Raw genomic sequence first — 20,693 nt, 5'->3', positions numbered from 1 at the left:
CGAGTGCAAGGACCCTGGGGCAGGAAAGACCAACATATTTCTGACACAAAGAGGAAATCAATATGACAGTAGCCTAGTGCATGAGGGAGCGTGGCAGGAGCAGGGGCTGGAGAGGGAGACAGGATCCATGTCTCACAGACCTGAAGGCCCTCGCAGGGAGAATGTACTTTATTCTAAGTGTGACAGGAAGTCAGTAGAGAATTGAAGCCAGAAAGTCTATGATCTAATCAACATTTAAAAAAAAATTATTTTGGCTATGTCACGAGCAATTAACACTGTCCCCAATTTGATTTCTCCCCTATACCTCTGCTATAACATGGAGCACTGTCCTCATAACTAAACTAAAAAAGCCATCGTGGTACTTCCAGCCTCGCTCATCCTCAGCAGAGAAAGGCTGGAGGTACACAGGTACCTAAGGCAAATAATGGAGGAGGAGAAGGCTCTGCAGCCTGAGCTCACAGGTGAGAGCACCCACAATCTCCTGGTGTGCAAAGCACCATGCTAGGCTCTTTAGCCAACCAGTCTTCACCAAAGTCCAAGAACTCTCTAGCAGTACCATTCAGATATGCTATTCTTCCACAGATAACTGACCACAATAAGCCTTTTACTACAGGGGCATAAGGACACCTAATCTTGCTTTCTGTTCCAGAAGGGCCAGAGGAATCTACAGGAATTTTCTCTTCTAACTCACCATTGAGCTCATTCTACTTTCTATGCAGAAGCATTAAAGTTGTAAAGAAAGGGAACCAGGGTTCCAAAAGGAAGGGTGAGGAGGCAGGTGGCCAGCAAATGTGGGGTGTAATTATGCAAATGTGCTAGATAATACCTTTTTGGATACTTCGTTTTAGCTTGTTACACAGATCCACGCGCGGGTTATCGACATTCTCTTCTACTGATCCCGGGCTTTGCTCTGGAGAGGAGAGGCCTCTGCTGAGATCCAGTGGTATTTGACCAGTGTGTGGCGGTGGAGAGGCAGCAGGGCTCTGGGTCATGGTGGTGGGACTGCTGGAAGTCGTCAGGTCCAATGCTCCTATCTTTGAGTTCGAGGGAGAAGTCAAAGACAGCTTTCTGGCCCTCACTGGGGAAGATGTTCTCGACACAGCCAGTGGTGGTGGGGAAGAGAATTTGCGACACAGACGTGGGGATTTTCCATCCACCAAATGTTCACCTCTGTTGTTCTGGCTGGTAGCAAAAAACAATTCCAATGACCTTAAAATAAGAGCAAAAGTGGCTAAGAGATTGTAGCCAAGTGAAATGAATTCCCAGATGTCATTCAAGAACATGTTCCCTTCATTTATAGGCCACAATCTCATTGCACTTCTATCGCTGGACTTTCCTTAATCTAAATGCTACATGTATACCCTCCACCTGCCAAAGAAGCACAGACACTTATTAGCCACCGTCTAATCCCTTGCTACTAAACTGTGGTCCAAACACCAGCATTGGGATCTCTGGGGAGCTTGTTAGACATTCAGAACTCAGGCTCCACTCTGGGCCTGCTGAATCAGAGCCGGCAATTTATCAAGACACCCTCCCCCCACCACATGAAAGCTGATTCTTATGCATATTAAAGTTTTAAAATCATAATTGTCAAAAAAAAAAAAAAAAAAAGAAAAGAAAAAAGAAAAGCCGAAAGCCATGGAGTTCATTTCCAAATAATCACAGAGCAAGCAAAGGCCAATTGGAGATTTCAGGTTTTCAACTTTGTGCCTGGGGAACTCTGTGTGACCTTTACATATGGCCTTCTGCTGGAGGGGCATAGTACTTTCAGAAGCAAGCTAGTACACCCTAGGATCTGCTTTGCAGAGCTGGCCTGCATGGTGACTCCGGAACCAAGAGGGCCATATGCTAATGATAGGCAAATCTCTAGCGATAGGTGTACCTGACGGGGATGGAGGTGAAAGGCCTCTTGTATATGTCAGAGAGTTTCCCCAGCACCACAGCGGCAGTAGTGAAAATACGATAGGTGTGCAGAAAGGTGTTGAGGAAATCGATACTAAGAAACCGCAAGTCTGTCAGTCGTTCCAAGAGGCGCTCCACGCTGGCATAACGGATCTGGGGCACTTTGCAGGAGTTGAGTGTTTTACTGAAGCAAATGTCAGTGTCGTCTTTATGAAGGCGGGCATCAGACCTATGTGCAAAGGCAGGAACATGATGGTAAAACCAGGAGGAGGCTTTCCCCTCGGCCACTGAGTATTTCAGCATTTGTTATTACACACTCAGGAGTGGGCTTCTCACTGCATTTCATAGGAGAGAGATGATTGCACAGTTGTCCCTCAGTATCCTTGGGGGATTGGTGCCTTGATCCCCCCACCATATTAAAATCCACAGACGCTCAAGTCCCTGATATGAAATGGTGTAGTATTTCCACATAACCTATGCACAACCTCCTGTATACTTTAAATCATCTCTAGATTACAACACTTAAAACAATGTGAATATTATGTAAAATGCTGTTATCCTATATTTTAAAATTTGTATTTTTTTTATTGTTGTATAGCTATTTTTTGTTTTTCTTTCTTCCAAATATTTTGGATCTGCGGTTGACTGGCAGGTAGAGTGCTGATTGTGTATGTCTATATGACATATAGACATATCAGCATAGGCAGGGTTATGAAAACATCAAGTTTATTATAATTTAGGAAAGCCAGAATTAATAATGGAGGAGGTAAATAATAGTTTGTCTCACTTTGTGGATTCCTTCTCTCAAATTCAGTCATGTTCTATTAGGAAGATGAAGCCAAAGGCCCTCTTTAGGAGCGGGGGAAAGCATTGCTTATGCCCTTAAAGCAAAATATCAAAAGTGTGCATAGAAAGTATTGGGTGATACCTCCCACAACAGGGGAACACAGATATCACTGCTATATCTGCAGTTATTTCTTTTCCCTGACTTCTAATTGCACATTTGTGCTTTCCTCCCTTTCTTTTTTTTATTAAACTGATGGATATAGGGTTAGGTATTTTGCTCTCTAGAATCAGCTCTTTTTATTTATCCCTTCTACTGTTTTTTATATTGTATTAATGTCTGTTCTTATTTCTTTCCTACACTTTCCTACAGTTTAGTCTCTCATTCTTTTTCTAAGCTCTTGATTTGAGTGCCTAATTTGTTTATTTCATTCTTCCTGGCTTATTAATGTCTTTTAAGGATATCTATTTTCTGAATACTGTTTAATCCATAAGTTGCAAGTGTGATATGTTATGTTTTTATTATGTTTTCAACACTCTGTGGTATTAAAAATGTCTTCACTTAAAAAAAGGTAATGGGTGAAGGATATTCCCCTGAATAGCACCTACCACTGCTACCCTGCAATCCACTGCTTTTGTCATCCTGTCAAACCTCCCATCTGGCTGCCCCAACCCCTTGCCTTCAGACCATTGCACTGGCAGCCTCTCCAAGTGGACAACGAGGACCGCCAGTAGCCTTCACTTCCCCTTCTGAGATCCCTTGTTTGCCTTCACTGCAGCATTTCAGAACAGGCGATCAAAGAAGTCCTGAATTTCACCACTTGATTAAAGGATCTGCTACAGGGTCAGTGACGTTCAGTGAGCCAATTGCTTGCTAAGAATCCATTGGCTGAGAATCAGTTGAGTGCCCTTAATTAGCCCTTTCAGCGCTTTGAGGGATCTGAAATTATATATTTATTTTATTTCGGATAAAAAGGAATCAATTGCTTTCTTAGCTTACTCTTAGAAATGTCCCAGCCCAAAGTATGCTCAGTGCAGGTGGAAGTACTTCATCTGCAGGCCTGAAAGAGCATTTTCAAGGAGCAGCTTCCCCCTGCCAAGGAATTGACGGGGGTGGCCCGTTAGCTTGAGTTACATTACTGATCTTGAAATGCCCAAGTGCATCTTTTGAGATTCTTGAAAATAACAAGGCACTTTCTTCCACTCACTATGTGTCCCTCAACCAACTTTATTTTTCTGGTTCTTAATTTGCTTATGCATAAAAAGATCTCAGAAAATTTTGTGAATCCATCAGCCTGTCCAGAAGATGGCTGAGCTAGATAATCACTTGTTATCCCATCATTTTCCACCAAAAAAATCTCTATTTTCTAAGAAAGTTGAGATCAAATATTATTAAAAGAAAGTCATAGTTTGCATACCCTATAAAGGGATATTTTCACCTAATAAGTGTCCTGATTTTCACATTCTATTCGTAGTTTTGAGCTTTGCATCTTTTGACTATAATTAGCTTATTTGAAACACTAGGACAAAAAATGTGTTGAAGCCAGCATGAAATTAAAATAAAACTGACTAATTACACTACTTTCCTTCAAAATCGTGATTAAATTTTCATTTTAAGTAAAGAAATTAAATATTATGAAATTATTTAGTTTTCCTTTATTACACTGAGTAGAATCTTACTTTATTTCCTAAGAGACTCTCAAGAAAAATATAATACATTACTGAAGTCTCCTATGATAACAGCAACTCCTCTTTGGTAAACACTTAAGAATAATCTTGAGAGATCAAACCCATATCATCTGTTATAATTGGTAAGTTTTAAAAGGAAGTGAGTGCTTACAAAGTGATGCCCTGTCAGTAACAAGACACAGTTATAATAGGATAATTTTTTTTAACTCTGAGAAATGTTGAGTTTTTTCTTCATGGTTTATAGATAGGGAAATAGATACATAGGGAGGAATATAAACTTCAGGGTAGAATAGAGCCATCAGAAGGAACAGAGATTGCAAAATCTCTGTTCTCTGATTGAGGATAATCAGGCTCAGTCAGGCTGGGAAAAAATAGTAGTATATATATAAAACTTCACTCTGCCTTAGGAATAAAACTAGTGTATTATAGATATGTTGGATTTAATAGAAAATCTTTACAGTCCAAGATACAGGTTTCTGTCCTAACAGGAGAACAATTCCAACTCATTAAGTGTCACCTCTGTGCACCCAAAGGCAGAAAAGTCCTGGTCTGTATGTAAGTGGTTACACAAATGAGATTGGACATGGACACTGGTAAACTGCCATGGTAGGGGACAAAAGATGCATTTCGGTGCCAGCAACAACTGATCAGGCACAAAACTGAAGTCTTCATTCGTATTAATTTTTTTTTTTTTAATGGAGTCTCACACTGTTGCCCAGGCTGGAGTGCAATGGCGTGATCTTGGCTCAGTGCAACCTCTGCCTCTCAGGTTCATGTGATTCTCCTACCTTAGCCTCCCAAGTAGATGGGATTAGAGGCACCCACCACCAAGAGTGGCTATTTTTTTTTTTTTTTTTTTTTTTGTATTTTTTTAGTAGAGACGGGGTTTCACTATGTTGGCCAGGCTGGTCTCAAACTCCTGACCTCATGATCCACCTGCCTCAGCCTCCCAAAGTGCTGGAATTACAGGTGTAAGCCACCATGCCTGGCCAGTATTAATTATTAAAGTCAACAAAATGTATGTGTAGTGGGCATACAGCTGCCCTAGGGTTTAGTGGCTTAGAACTTGTCTGCACTTTCTCACTTACACATTCTAATTCCAAAGCAGGTGGACTTTCATGGTTGTCTAACCTCCAAGAAAGTGCTTTCAAAAACAATGAAATTCATATATATCCTTTTGGAAAATATCAAAATTAAAATTCTGTGGTAGAAAATTAATAAGAAAACTCTAACCCAATGATGTGAATTCAAAAATTAAGTCATAGTTTGGACTTTTTGACTTAATATTCTACATTTATTCTTTATCTTAACATCATAACATTTTAACTAACCTCGTTTCAAATATACTGAATTCAAAACCTAGAAAATTGAATGTAAAATGAATTTTGCCCTAGAATTTAAAATGGCCCTACCCAAAATATTTTTAAATTTGACTAGTAATGTAAAACACTATAATCCTTTTATCATTTATATTTTTCTGTAGCATTGATGGCACCAGTATTATGTACTCTGCCTTTATGTGATATAATAATAAGTTTTAAAACTTGTACCATTGGGATGATGCTAACTGTAGTTAATATCTATCAGAATAAGAAAGTCTTCCTTCTAAAGTTAATGTTATTTATTGCTTCAGCATAAACAGATCAAACTTCAAAATATCCACATAAAAAGCCATAAAACACAAACTTTTTTTTAGTTTCAAGTAACTTCTTTTATAAACATAGAACTGCTTTTAAAAATATATTTTACTCTTAGAATTTGGAATGAAAATAACCAAGAAAATGAGAGTAATGAAAAATGTGGTTAGCTTCAAAATACTCCCAAGACAATTTCTGAATTTGAAAACAAAAAAGTATATGGAGACAAAATCATGAATACAGACAGCTCTAGCACACAGTTACTGATAACTTTTCCTTTTAAACCAGAGCTTCCCTAGTGGAAAATTGTAAGATTTACTTTGTTAAAAACAGCTAGAGCAGGATGGCAGCCCTAGGCAAATAGCCTCTGGGCAAAGCATAAATAGGCAGTGGGTAGACAGCAAAGCCACTTGATTCATGTTATCTAAATGTAAACATATCTGAATGGCCAAATCTGGGTAATATGATTCATACCCAATGGGAGGATTCATACCCAATGGGGCAGCCACACCTTGGTCCACCCTCTGAACTTGGCACATCTGGGTGTTATTATTATTATTATTATTATTATTATTATTATTTGAGACGAAGTTTTGCTCTTGTTGCCCAGGCTGGAGTGCAGTGGTGCGATCTTGGCTCACTGCAACCTCTGCCTCCTGGGTTCAAGTGATTGTCCTGCCTCAGTTTCCCAAGTAGCTGGGATTATAGGCACCTGCCACCACGCCAGGCTAATTTTTTGTATTTTTAGTAGAGATTGGGTTTCACCATGTTGGCTAGGCTGGCCAGGCTGTTCTCGAACTCCTGAACTCAGGTGATCCACCCGCCTCGGCCTCCGAAGTGCTAGGATTACAGGCGTGAGCCACTGCACCTGGCCTACTATTTTAAATTTTATATTCAACTTGAACATCTTAGGATTTTGTCCTCAGTGAAGATATATGTAACAGTATAAAAAACAATTTTTCTATGCTATGAGTTAGTAAACTGTGAATGTGAAAAACCATTTTGATAGTCTTATTTATAATGGAATCATATGAATCACTGTGTTCCTGTCAAGAAACATATTCTCAATAAGAAGCAGAATTCTATGGATGCAGTATTTTATTCAAGGTTTTACATGCTCTGCCAATTTAATCTTGATTAAAATGTAAAGGAAAGGATTCTCACACTTACTTAATCATATGTGGCACAGTGACTTTGGAATTCTCTTCAAACACTACAGTCATTAAACCATTACATCGTATATTGTCCACACACTGTGAAATAAAAAGTTGACAATTACAACCTTCAAGAAAGCCTAGGCAGATCATATATTCCCACAATCGTTTATAGCCAAAAGAATCAATTCAATTTCTCTCTCTCTCTCTCTCTCTCCCTCTCTCTCTCTCTCTCTCTCCCCCCCTCTCTCTCTCTCTCTCTCTCTCTCACACACACACACACACACACACACGGAGCAGGTAAATATTACACACTGATGAATAGCTTCAGTATTCAGATACTAAAACTGTACCAACTAAATGCCTGATAAATACCTGAGGACAGATACAACAGCTGTATTTTCCCTGAATGTATTTCCCAAGAATTCTGACCACAGCGTCACTTTGTCACAATTCTTTGGCAGCTCCAACACTACTTGAGAGGTGATTGGGACCTGACCATCATTGCTCTTGCTATATTCATTTTCTGCAACCAGGGGGTGGTATGGAGTAGTCAGATTAAAAATAGTGGCTTCCTAGGATGGAATTCATCTTCTGTGTCACTAGTAAGCTCTGCCTCTGCTTCTCAGGTATTCTTTGCCAATAAATTCCCACATTTTACTAGTACCTCTGGCAGCCCCTGTTGATACTAATGCTGTTTGGTGAAGGGATCATGTGTAATTTCTCCTGTCTCTGGCATGCTTAAAGCCTCGTATCATCTTTTTCTCTTTTCCAAGGGAGCGTTCAGGAAGCTGTGCTAATTTTCTCTGCCTTCGTTATTTAATCTATGCCTTATCAATTTAAATTTTCTCTCTGCAATTATTTTGGGTTAGAGAAGAATTTATTTTGAATTATACATATTCCCTTTGAACAAAACAGGAAAATGAAAAAAAATATAATCAATTTTTAAAATAAAAAATTGCTTCTAGTCCCTATGATACTATACAGTGCTTTGTGGCTATAATTAAATAGTGCAGTGAAGCTGATTGCAATGTGACCTCACATAGGTCCTGAACTCAGAGTCTACCCTAAACACCAATGTTCTAATAAAAGAGTGAATATGCAAGTAAGAAACTTTAGATCACTGGAATTCTGACTATTCAATCTACTTAGTATTTCAGCCATGTTCATACTTGTTTTTCCTTAAAACTTTGTTTTCCTCACATCTTGTGCCATTACTTCAACTACAAAGCATAAAGGAAGAAAGTAGAATATTTTTAAGTTCCCCTTCAATATGTTTCCTTAAGCTACAGCATCTGGAAGTAATTTGGAGTTATATTTTCATATAAATAATTATGATCATCGACCCATGAATTTGGCCATTTTTGCTTATATGTGAATTTACGCTCTACCTTATCCCACAAGTGGATTACAAAAACATATATAATAAGACAAAGTCAAGATAAGTGAGAAAATCAGAGGTGATTTAGATAAAGGATGGCAAACAATAAGATGAAGCCTGAAATGAAGCCACCACACAAACTTTATGTTGAAAGCACTTGCCAGAAGTGGGCCTCAAAATTAGCAGGGCTATGGAGCAGTCAACTCAAAGAGGGACTCAGTGTTAGCTACGAAATTCATACTTCAGTAGAAGGTCAGTTAATCCTAGTCTAGGACCAGACAGGACAATTATCTCATGGGTTCTCATCAAGAGAAATATTGAATAATGTAGTGAACAATGTCCTCAACAATATCTTATTATTATTATTTTTTAGAGACACTCTCATTCTGTTGCCTAGGCTCGAATGCAGTGACACAATCATAGTTCACTGTAACCTCAAATTTCTAGGATCGAGTGATCCTCCTGCCTCAGCCTCCTGAGTAGTTGGGACTACAGGTGTGTGCTGCTACCACACTGAGATTTCTTTTGTTTTGTTTTGTTTTTAAATGTAGGGACAGGTTCATGCTATGTTACCCAGGCTGGCCTTGAACTCCTGGGCTCAAGCAATCCTCCCATCTTCGCCTCCCCAAATGCTGGGATTACAGGTGTAAGCCACTGCACCTGGCCAAAAATATCTTTAAATAACTACAAGTTTTGGCAAACTGTTTTGTATAAACAGTTGAAAAGTACAATTCCAAACATACAAACCTGTGGTAGACCCCAAAGAATGTGACCCAGAGGCCCATCCTTCCTCTGCTGGTCTGGTTCAAGCACAGGTTTCACACTCTCTAGAAAAGAGCACGGGCTGCTCTTCTTCACACTGAAGAGATGCTGCTTCTCTTATGCTAGTTTGTGTAAATCTTGAGTATCAGGAAGTTGGAAACAGTATTTTCCCACAAATCCTGAAACTGCTGCATCCTGTGTGTCCGGTTATGTAGAGTCAGTGTTTCAACCAGCAAGCCAAGCTGCCAGTAAGTGAGATTATCTTCTTGTGCCCGGAGAAAGGCCACACTGCCTCTCTATGGGAAAGCTCTCAGTCAAGGCCTGATGAAAATACACATCAAGGGCCCTGTTTCAAAGTGGGGACATACATGGAAGAATGAAGAGATGGGGATGGCTGGTGCATGCATTCATAATGAAGAAAGTAAGAGAGAGGACAGAGAAATCAGTTGGAGACAGGCTATGGAGAAGGGAGTCTTGAATTTTAATTTTATCCTATAGGCAGATGGGAAGCTACTGAGGGTTTCTAAGCAGCTCCCTTATGCTGAAAGATCTAAACTGACTTCATGGTGGTATTCATTCAATGAAAAAGAGGCGAGAATGAATGGAGACCCAAGGGATGATTGGAATATTGAGTCAGTAAATGAAATGATTCATCCCTCCCCTGAGGCAGACTGTGGGAATGAAGAGAAAAGGGTGGACATAAATATTTTGAAGAAAGGAATAATAAAAATTGATGAATTACTGAATAAAACCAAGAGAAAAAAACAAGGTAAAATCAAAGATGGCCATGGTTATAAGGCAATTTTAAACTTTCTGATGCAAATATATTTAAAAGTAATAAAACATAGCCAAATGTCTTTCCAATCACCCAGAGTTTAAACAAAGTTAAACAGTCAATGTTTTGAATTCTCAAGAGCACCAAGAAGACGCATTGATTACATGGCATTGGGATTTTACTAAATGTCTGTCTTACAACTGCATTTATCAAGTACTTACTATGTGAAGACACTGGGCTAAGTACTGGGAAATGAGGATAAAAAGAAGAAAAGTAATATATGAAAGAGCTTTGAAGATGAATAAGGCAAGCCACTTCAAACTCACTTTCCTAATCCCGATGGGGACAAAATGGATTAACATCATCCCTGTTCTTCCCAAGCTATGTGGCGGGGTCGGGGGGTGGGGTAATGAGGAAAACGATTGGATGGGGAGAGGAGTTGCACACTGACAAGGGTAAGTGCTCCTTCAACCAGCGACCTTTCTAGCTATTCCTTAGACTTCTTTTCACTCTCAGTGTTTCTGAATCACAACGAGGAAGCCCCTTGGGGAACCAACACAGAAAGTGGGAAAGTAGACATGGTGTTTTGCGAGACCTGTGGGAAATGAACAATGTTCCTTCAATTTCCTTCAATATTCTAAGCAAATGGCATAGTTACTGAGATGACAGCCTTAGAATGACTACACTATCAAGAACAGAGGTGAGGTAATGGGGAGACCACTTAAACTCAGCCCAGAGCTCCCACACAGCTTCAGAGACAACCACACTATTTAAGTGGAGCCCAGACAAGGTGGGGACAGGCACTGGAGGTGGCCAGAGTCACAGACCTGGGTCATAAAGAGGCATCTCTGTCTCGTCCTGGACAGGGGGTCAGAAGGCAGAGATTTAACTCGTTTCTTAGGGATTCATAGTCCAAACCCCTGGGGAATACAGGAATTGGGTCTGGAAATCCAGGAAATGTACCACTGGAGATGAGTTCAAAGGGCTTGTCATCCTACCTGCACCAACAGTCAGAGAATGGAAGGGCAGAGCTACCTGGCAGCCCATCAAAGCTATAGGATACCCCCAATCACAGTATCTTAAGATGCAGTTTCCTGGGGGCTGACTTTGTCTACTTCCCTCCTCTTGGAGACCAGAAGGGAAGCAGCTTTTGCTTTTTGAAAGAGGGAACCAAGAGGAAGGGGGTCTCAAGACCAATCTGCCCAGTGCACTTCCCCAGGAAACTCTGCAGGGTGGAAAGTAGGAGTAGGGAAGACAGTCAGCTTCCATAGTCCACAACAGAAGCCATGATGTGTGACCCAAGGCCAAGGAGTGAGAGATGAGCCCACTCCAGGGAGCTGAAATAGAACTTTCTCCCCTGTTCCCAACATAAGAAGCAAGTGCTTTCCCCTTTTTCATCCTTCATCTGTGGTGCCAGTCCAGAGTTTAGCTGTGTGTCTCTTCTGTTTTCCAGGATCTGGAAAGGTTTTGTGGAGAAAAACAGAAGAGACACACTGAGACATTTTTTGATCAGCTACAGTGTTACATATAAACAGCTTAGTCCGAATACTGCATAAAATTTGAGAGAGAAAAAATAAAATAAATCTAGCTTTTCATACCTAATATGAATACACATAGAGTACTACTTTGGCTGGAGTAATATTTAACTTGAAAAACCATGTAATTATACAAAAGAGAATTGGAAAGGGGAAATAATACATTAAAAATTATCACAAAAAAGATGAAAAATGAAGGGTGAAGAATTTTATTACTATTATTTATTTTTAAAATAAATTATTCATCTACGAAATAGGAAAGAAGAGGTCTTCATTTTTTTCTCATCTCTCTCTCTTCACAAATATAGGAATTTATAGTTTGAAATTTAAGAGATATAGGCAAAAATGAATATAGACTTTTATTTTTCATCTTAATGTTTTTATTTTTTATTATGAAATAATTCAAATATACGTAAAAGAATGAGCCATCCACATACCAGCCACTAGACTTAACTAATATTAACACTTTCCCATGTTTTCTATAGATCATCGTTTTTCTGTAAAGGATATAAAACACTATAAACATAGTTAAATCCTCCTCTTTTTTTCCATTCCAATAGGCTCTTTCTACCCTGGAAGCAATCACTATCTTGAAGCTGATGGATATCTACTTGTCCTTCTTTCATTCCTGATTTCTTATTTTACTATATATTTGTGTATCTGACCATCATAAAGTACAATATTATTTGCATTTAAATTTTTTATATAGATGCTTGTATTTTTCTCACACAATATTGCTTTTAAGATTTGTTCATATTGATATGCATAGTTCATTCATTCATATTAACTGCTATATATCCCACTATATAAACATAAATTACAGTTTAGTCGATCTCATATATGTATACATTTAAAATGTTTACATTTTCTGCTATAACAAAGATACAGTGACTATTACAAATTTCTCCTTGTGAAAAAGTTTTTTCCTATCTTTTAATTTTTCAAAGGCAATCTGTCTTTTTACTTTTTGAGATTTTTCTTTCTGTGTTTTGTCTGCTATAGTCTTACCTCAACATGTCTAGATGAGGTTTTTATTTGAGTTTATGCAGCTTGGAATTTGGTATGTTTCTTCAGTATGAGGATTCGTATCTTTCATCCACTTTTAAAATTTCTACTCATTTTCTCTTTGAAGACTGCATCTTTTCTATTCCCTGCAATTCTCATTCCAGAAATGTATATTGGGCCTTCCAATTCTATCCTCCATCTGATTTTCTCATATTTGCCATCTCTTTATCTCTCTTTGCTGTATTTGAGGTAATTTCCTAGAATATAGGATCTATATTCTCTACAGCTATATAGAATATAGATATTCTATAGCTATCTCTATATAGTTATATTCTATCTATAGCTATATAGAATATAGCTGCATTCTAGCTATAGTTATGTAGAATATAGCTATACCTATATTCTATACCTATATATAGGTATAGAACCACATACCTATATATATTATCTGGTTCTTAATCATCTCACTAGCAATGGTTGATCCACTGTCTTTAATAAATTTTCAATGAATTTCTCATGAATATGTAATGTTGTGGTCCTACAGTTTCTAGTTTTAGATTTTTCTACGTGGTTCTTTGACAGGTCAGCCTGGTTTTTTTTTGCATAGTGATCTCTTCTTTCCTTATGGTTTCTTTCTTTCTTTTATAGTTTTATTATACTTTAAGCCTTGTTATTTTATGGTCTTTTCCAAGTTGTCACCCTATTACTTGAGGTTCTTGTAGTGCTAATTCTACTGCTATCCATGCTTGCTAAGTCTCACTCCTGATAAATAATTTACTCACAAGATTTGTAATTTTTAATTCGAGCACATGTCATGAGCCCCAGATTGTAGAAGTGTTGCTGATGGAGTGGCTTTGTGTTTCGGGCTGCAAGCATGCTTGGGATTTCAACATTCAAAGGTTATTTTTAAAACAATTTCTCAGTTGGGCATTTACACCATGTGAATAAGTCTGATTTCAAATCTGTAGGCCAGAGACACATTCTTTTTTTTTCTTTTTGTGAGACAGAGTCTCACTCTGTCACCCGGGCTGGAATGCGGTAGGATGATCTTGACTCACTGCAACCTCCACCTCCTGGGTTCAAGTGATTCTCCTGCCTCAGCCTCCTGAGTAGCTGGGACTACAGGCATGTGCCACCACGCCTGGCTAATTTTTGTATTTTTAGTAGAGATGGGGTTTCATCATGTTGGCCAGGCTGGTGTCAAACTCCTGACCTCAAGTGATCCACCCGCCTCAGCCTTCCAAAGTGCTGGGATTATAAGTGTGAGCCACCGCGTCTGGCCACATTCATTTTTAAAAAGAAGATTTTTAAAAATTCAGAACCCAAGACAAAGACAAACTTCTTTCTTTCTTTCCTTGGGTCAAAGGGTACAGTTTTTTAGGTTCTTGTTTCACAAAGGGAATACCCTTTCAACGCCCAGGCTTTAAATAGAGAACTTGATTAATGGGCCTTAGGCCAACTTTTGCCCTCTTTATATGTTAATACTACTAGGACATGGAACTAATATCTAGTCTAAAACCATTCCCAAGTCTGTAAGTCTTTGGCTTACAAGCTTTTGTCTATGGCTTTAAATTCCCTTGTTTCTGGCAACAAGAGATTTCCCTTCCTATCCGTAAATATACCTACACATTAAAATTTTTTAATTTTACTGATTTTATATGTTAAACGTTTCTGTTTTTATAGCAAGAGGGGACTAAATCAGCTTAGTCCTTCATACTACCAGAATTGGAACTTGAAATAAATGTTTTAAACTCAAAAGAGGAGATTTATGTGACCATTTCTGCACATCTCATTATCCAGTGTCAAGTCTCATTCATAAATCTTTCTGAGTCATTGTCAAGCCTTAAAAATATTTTAGGAATAAAAGGAAATTTTTACTTTCGCTCAAGTTTCAGGAGAACAAAATATATATTCAATCCAAACCATACCTCAAAAGACTATGTAATGAATAGTCATATTTTAAGTTATATAAAAAGGTCTTTGATAATTAGCACACAACCTTTAATCTATCCATGAGATGGATGATTGGATAGATAGATGTATGGATGGAGAGATAGAGAGAGAGAGGCTGGATAGATAGATAGATATTATGATATATTTATAATAGGGGAATGGTTTTCAAAATGAGTTCCTCATCCCCAGACTTCAGGGACATCCCCAGGCTGCACAAACAGGAATGTGAAAAAAAGAATGGCTCCTGGAGTCTCTAGGTCTACCAACTTTATTTCAACCAGAACATTCTGCTTTTATCTTACTTCCATTTGGGACTTGGAGTAATGCTGCAATGAAGAAAGAGTTCTGCTCTAGAAAAAAAGTTTAACTATAATAGAATTGGTATATGTGAGTGTGTATACGAACAGACTTACAGAGGAAGGTGTGGCATACATTTATGGTTATATAAGCATGTACCCTGGTTGTTGGGAAGAAGTGATGCCTATATACAGTTCGTTTAGTTAAGAAATATATTCAAATAAGCAGGGTTTCAGATATCTTTAACGTCATCTTGAATTTGTGTGAATTACAATAAACCTTGAAGTTAACAGGAGAACAAAATTAGATTCCTAGATCATAGATAGTCTAGTTCAGTTTGTAATGGGTGGAATGGGATCTGGGAATACGTATGTTCACAAAAGCCCCAAGTGATTTTGAAGCAGCTGGTCTTTGGACAAGTATTGAGAGTGACTTCTCCACCAAGAGTTTTTCAGGGTCTTACTTAAGGCAGTACCTATTTAAAGACCAGTGGTCTACTGTGTTACCATATTTTCCACCTTCCTGATACTTCTAAGTACTGGCAAGAAAGGTTAGAGTCAATTTTTTTAATTCACCTTTTTATGTTAAAGTAGAAAATTCCCTTTTGATTTCTGAGAAGCTATTTTTAGGGAGAAAGCATGTCCAGTGTGCTACAAATTTGTCTACACAGGTCTATATTTTGGGACATCTATCCACACCAAGAAGCTCAGAGGTAAATTTTAATTCTGCATTTTAGTTAATAGCCATAATTACAGTGGATCTGTTTAATAAACCATTATGTATGACAGTGAGACAAGCACAAATGAATGTGCTTTATTGAAATAAATAGTAAAATCTTCAGCCTCCGATCATTCCCTATAAATAGATGAAAAAGGGGAAGAATTATTGGTTGAGACCATTAGCCACTTGTACTTTTTGCTGGAGGCGCCAACAGTTAATTATGGCCTTACTGGTGTAACTAAGAGTGTGATTAATCATTCAAGCAATCGTTCCTTCTAAAAATTACAGCTTCAGAGAGAGAGAGACTTGGCAAAGCTAAAAGTCTTAAGTTTTATAGAGTTTCTTATGGGAAACTGGGATTGTAGCAATACTCAGGAACCACTTTCTCTTCTTAAAAAAAGAGCTACCTATGATTAGTATAATACAACAGAATAGCTTAGCAAGGTGGCTTCAAATCAAGCCAGAAAAAGTAAGATTTAGAAAAATAGTGGCCAGGCACAGTGCCTCATGCCTGTAATCCCAGCACTTTGGAAGGCTGAAGCGGGTGGATCACGATGTCAGGAGATCGAGATCATCCTGGCTAACATGGTGAAACCCTGTCTCTACTAAAAATACAAAAAATTAGCCGGGCATGGTGGCGGGTGCCTGCAGTCCCAGCTACTAGGGAGGCTGAGGCAGGAGAATGGTGTGAACCTGGGAGGCAGAGCTTGTAGTGAGCTGAGATCATGCCACTGCACTCCAGCCTGGGTGACGGGGAGAGACTCTGTCTCAAAAAAAAAAAAAAAAAAAAAAAAGGAAAAGAAAAGAAGAAAAATAGTGACAACAATTAAAAAGACAAAATAATGGAGAACATATATATTCATAATCTAAATAGAAAGAAAATGTTCACTTCCCTAGTCTATAAGGGTAGTGCCAGTGAATTACTATCTAGTATAAAAAGACAGAAATAGTAGAAAATGTGAATCTCATTGATAATTACAGAAATGTAAATTAAAACCACTAGAAAGCAAAAACACGTTTCCATTAAATAGAAAAATGTGATAAATGTGACAAATTCAACGTTGGCAAGACTTAGAAGACAATTACATAGGTACCTTGTTGATGATGTAGTAAAATTATAACTTACGTATTTCTTGAAGAAATTGTGGCAGTCTGTCACACCAGGAATCATGAAATAAGGAGAGTGATCAGGCTTTTTACACCAGCCTTATACTCTAACTACACACCAACAAGGGACTTTAAAAGAAAGGAAAAACTCCCACACAAAGATGTTTAGCACCTCATTATATATTAATCCTCAAACTTGGAAACAGCTCATATACTCAATGCTCAATTGTTCAGAAGAAGCTATAAAAGCAGTAAATTGATGCAGTTGAATATATTTAATATAATGCAGATGAATAATAGATAGCCAATATGAATATGAAGAGTTTACAGGAATATAGAAAGAAGTAAATGAGGTAAAAAGCAAACATGATGTACGTATACACTGAGACGCAAACTGTACAATTATTTCTATACAGCAAGACTGTGGAGACTTTAGAGATGGAAACAGTTCATTCTTCAGGACAGAGGTTCTTTAATTGTGCACAAGTGATCTATGGCGCTTATGGAGTTTAGAATGGCATCTGGAATGTGGGTTAAGGAATCTGCATTTAAAACAGTCCTCACATAATTCTAATATAGGTTATCTGTGGAAGCTATTTTGATAAACATTTTAGTGTGTTGGGTGTTGGGAATATTTCTAGTTCATTTTTGTGTCCATATTTTCACATATACACAATAAAATATTAAATAGGACATTTCAAGCATTCAGTAAGCTTATCTTATTAATAATGAATATGTCCAGAAATATACTTGAGAGACTAATTCTATGAATGGATATGTAACTTCTCCTATAAAAGGAAGATGCTTGAAGCAGGGAATGAAGCCAGCTGAGATATAGGCTTCTGGGCAGCAGACTAGGCTCAGTCAAGAGCACAGCACTCTGTCTCTACCACCTACCCACCTACCATTCAAACCCCACACCAGCAAAATCACTAAGTATACTAGAACAATCACTACTTCACTCAGCCTTTGGCAGCAGTTGACATGTGACCACTCCCTCCTCCTTGACACATTTTCTTCACTCAGCTGCTAAGACACCATATCCTCTTGGCTGTCCTCCAGCTGCACTGGTGGTTCCTTCTTGGTGCTCTTCACTATTCTCCCTGACCTGACCCCTTTCTCAGTCTGCAGCCCTCTTACTTCTACCTACGCATATTCCCTTGGTGATCTCAACAGTCTCACAGCCTTAAATACCACCCAAATGATGTAGTATCTTCCACCCAGACCTCCCTCTAAATGCTGGACTTCTATATCCCACTGCTTATTTATGAACTCCACTCAAATGTCTAGCAGACTTCTGAGACTCAGTACATTCAAAAGTAAATTTCTGCTTTTCACCTCCAAATCTCTTTTCCCAGCAGATTTCTCCATCTCAGGTAATGACAACTCCATCCTTCCAGTTGCTCAGGCCAAAACCTCTGAAGTCATCCTTCACCCTTTTTCTCTCACATCCCAACTCTAATCCACAATAAAACTCTGCTGGTTCTACCTTCAAAATGAATCCAGACTCAGAACCCTAATCTCCATCTCCATTCCTGCCATGCTGGCCTGAGCTCTCAACATCTCTTGCCTGGACTATTGCAGCAGCCTGCTCACTCACCTCCCTGCTTCCACTCCTGCCCTCTGCCCTCAGCCCATCCTCACCACAGCAGCCACAGCAATCCTTTCCAAACCGAAGACAGTTCATGGCATTCCTTTGCTGAAATCCTTTAATAGCTTTCATCTGACTGAGTATAAGCCAAAGCCCCTTTCATTGGTGTAGAAAGGCATTCTTGATCTGGCCCGTTACCTCGGTGACTTTCTTTTTCTTTTCTATTCTCCCTCTCACATACCCTACTCCAGCCACACTGCCTTTCATGGTATTCCTTGAAACATGCAGCCTCCTCCTACTTTACAGTCTTTGCAATTGCTGTTTCCTCTCATGGCATCACATATTCACATGGTATCTCCATCACCTCCTACAGCCTTTGTTTAAAAGTCTCCTTCAGAATGAGGTGACCACCATTTAGAAACTCTACCAACCCACCCACCTTCAGCAGCCCAATCCTTCTTACCTTGCCCTGTTACCTTCTAATATGAAATAGTATATACTTAGTTATTACCCTTATCATTTATTTTTGGTCTTCCCCATGTTAGAATGGAAGTTACAAAAGGTTAAGAAAATTTTGTTGTGATGGCACATGTATACATACGTAACAAACCTGCATGTTGTGCACATGTACTCTAGAACTTAAAGTATAATTTTAAAAAAAAGAAAGAAAGAAAGAAAAAAAAGAGTTCAAGGCCAGCTTGGTCAACATGGTGAAACCCTGTCTCTAAAAAGAAAAAAAAACAAAAGAACAGAAAATTTTGTTGTGGTTGTCTCTTTTCTTCATGATATGTCAAAAATCTCTAGAACAGTGCCAGGCCAGGCATATAGCACTGCATAAATATATTTGTTGAATGAATGAAACCACAAGTGTCAAAGCCACACAATGCCAAGACTCTGTCGGCCATAGTCATCTCGTGTGATGGTATCCCCATCACTAAAAAAGATATAACTTGGCCAGGCACAGTGGCTCACGCCTGTAATCCCAGCACTTTGGGAGGCCAAGGCAGGCGGATCACCTGAGATCAGAAGTTTGAGACCACCCTGACCAACATGGTGAAACCCCCGTCTCTACTAAAAATACAAAATTAGCTAGGTGTGGTGGTGCACACCTGTAATCCCAGCTACTCGGGAAGCTGAGGCAGGAGAATCAGTTGAACCTGGGAGAGGTGGAGTTTGCAGTTAGCCAAGATGGCACCACTGCACTTCAGCTTGGGCGACAGAGCGAGACTCGATCTCAAAAAAAAAAAAAAAAAAAAAAAAAAAGAACTTTTGGTTAGCCTCCTTCCATTGAAGATATAATCTAATACAATTTTTTTGCTAAGCAACATAATAGCCATAGCATCTTGATGAAATAAGGAGGAAGTTGTATATTTCTACCTTAACGTCTAAGCAGAGGGAAAGACTCACTTAGACCTTTGCTAGTGACAGGCAAAGCACTGGGTGCCTTTCTTTAAAGGATCAGGCACAGAATCATTCACACACTCCAAGCATCTTTCTCTCTTAACAATGCCTCCCCAGTCATGCTAAGGAAGGTCACCTGAGCTTCCATCAAGTCTCTATCTTAGGGGCCCCAATTATATCATAAGGTAGAAGGCAGAAGCAGGTGGAAAAACACCTTTGCCTACTCCTATTCTCCTCATTCTTCCTACATATCTTGGCTTCATAACACGCACACAATTTTGTTGCATTTAGCTGTTTCCTTCCTTTTGCTCCCTATGAGCCTGCCTATTCTCCCTGAGAGCAAGAACCACAGTCATATTCCTGGTACCTGCACAATACCTGACACCACATGGTGATTCCTCAATAAATGTTCGTAGAGTCAGTGAATGATCCAGAGTTTCATAAAGTAAGAGATGTGGTACAAATAGGGAGAAACTTAATATGCTATTAATTGATATAGCATAGAGCTAATAAATCACCACAAGGATGCAATTCCACAAAAATGGAAGATCCCATATTTCCATTTCCTAGAAAAGAAATGGCTTCTCTTCTAGCTATTTATTTGCCATCGAAGCCATCCTGAGGGTATATAAGTAAAAGTCCAGCATAAGGCACTCTTGTAGAGGATGTTTAGAGTGCTAAACAGAAAAAAAAGACCCAGATTAGGTTTACATTCTGACTCAATGCAGCTGAGCAGCTTTTGACAAATGCTTAAATTTGCAGACCTCAGTTTTCTCACCTGTGAAATGGGACTAATTTCTCTCTGCTTACCTTCAGAATACTATTGTAAGCGTCAAATGAGATTAAGTCTGTAAAACTACTTTGACAGATAAAAATGATTACTATTGACATTCATTTTCTATTTCACCTCAATTTTCAGTCACTCAAAAAAAAAAAAAAGAACTAAGTCCGAAGAACTATGATAGAATTCATGTTTCCACTTAAGTCTTACATATAAATTA

At 38.7% G+C, this 20,693-nt stretch overlaps 1 protein-coding gene across 4 annotated transcripts in view; it reads right to left on the bottom strand.

The window, feature by feature from the left end:
- The window catches only part of RASGRF2 (Ras protein specific guanine nucleotide releasing factor 2), a 264,596-nt gene that overhangs the window by 114,941 nt on the left and 128,962 nt on the right, over positions 1 to 20,693 (bottom strand). For 3 of the 4 annotated variants that reach the window (XM_015140344.3, XM_015140347.3, XM_078004952.1), the window contains 3 exons: positions 7,182 to 7,264; positions 1,883 to 2,131; positions 827 to 1,209 (listed from right to left, as the gene is read on the bottom strand). In XM_015140344.3, coding sequence (XP_014995830.1) covers positions 827 to 1,209; positions 1,883 to 2,131; positions 7,182 to 7,264 — 715 coding nt within the window. The remainder of the gene's footprint in view (positions 1 to 826; positions 1,210 to 1,882; positions 2,132 to 7,181; positions 7,265 to 20,693) is intronic. The other variant, XM_015140346.3, reaches the window with a different exon arrangement.

The sequence above is a fragment of the Macaca mulatta genome, chromosome 6 (assembly GCF_049350105.2).
Source record: "Macaca mulatta isolate MMU2019108-1 chromosome 6, T2T-MMU8v2.0, whole genome shotgun sequence".
Lineage (NCBI taxonomy): Eukaryota > Metazoa > Chordata > Mammalia > Primates > Cercopithecidae > Macaca > Macaca mulatta.
The sequence above is the reverse complement of the archived record's forward strand: the minus strand, read 5'-3'. Positions and strand labels throughout refer to the sequence as shown.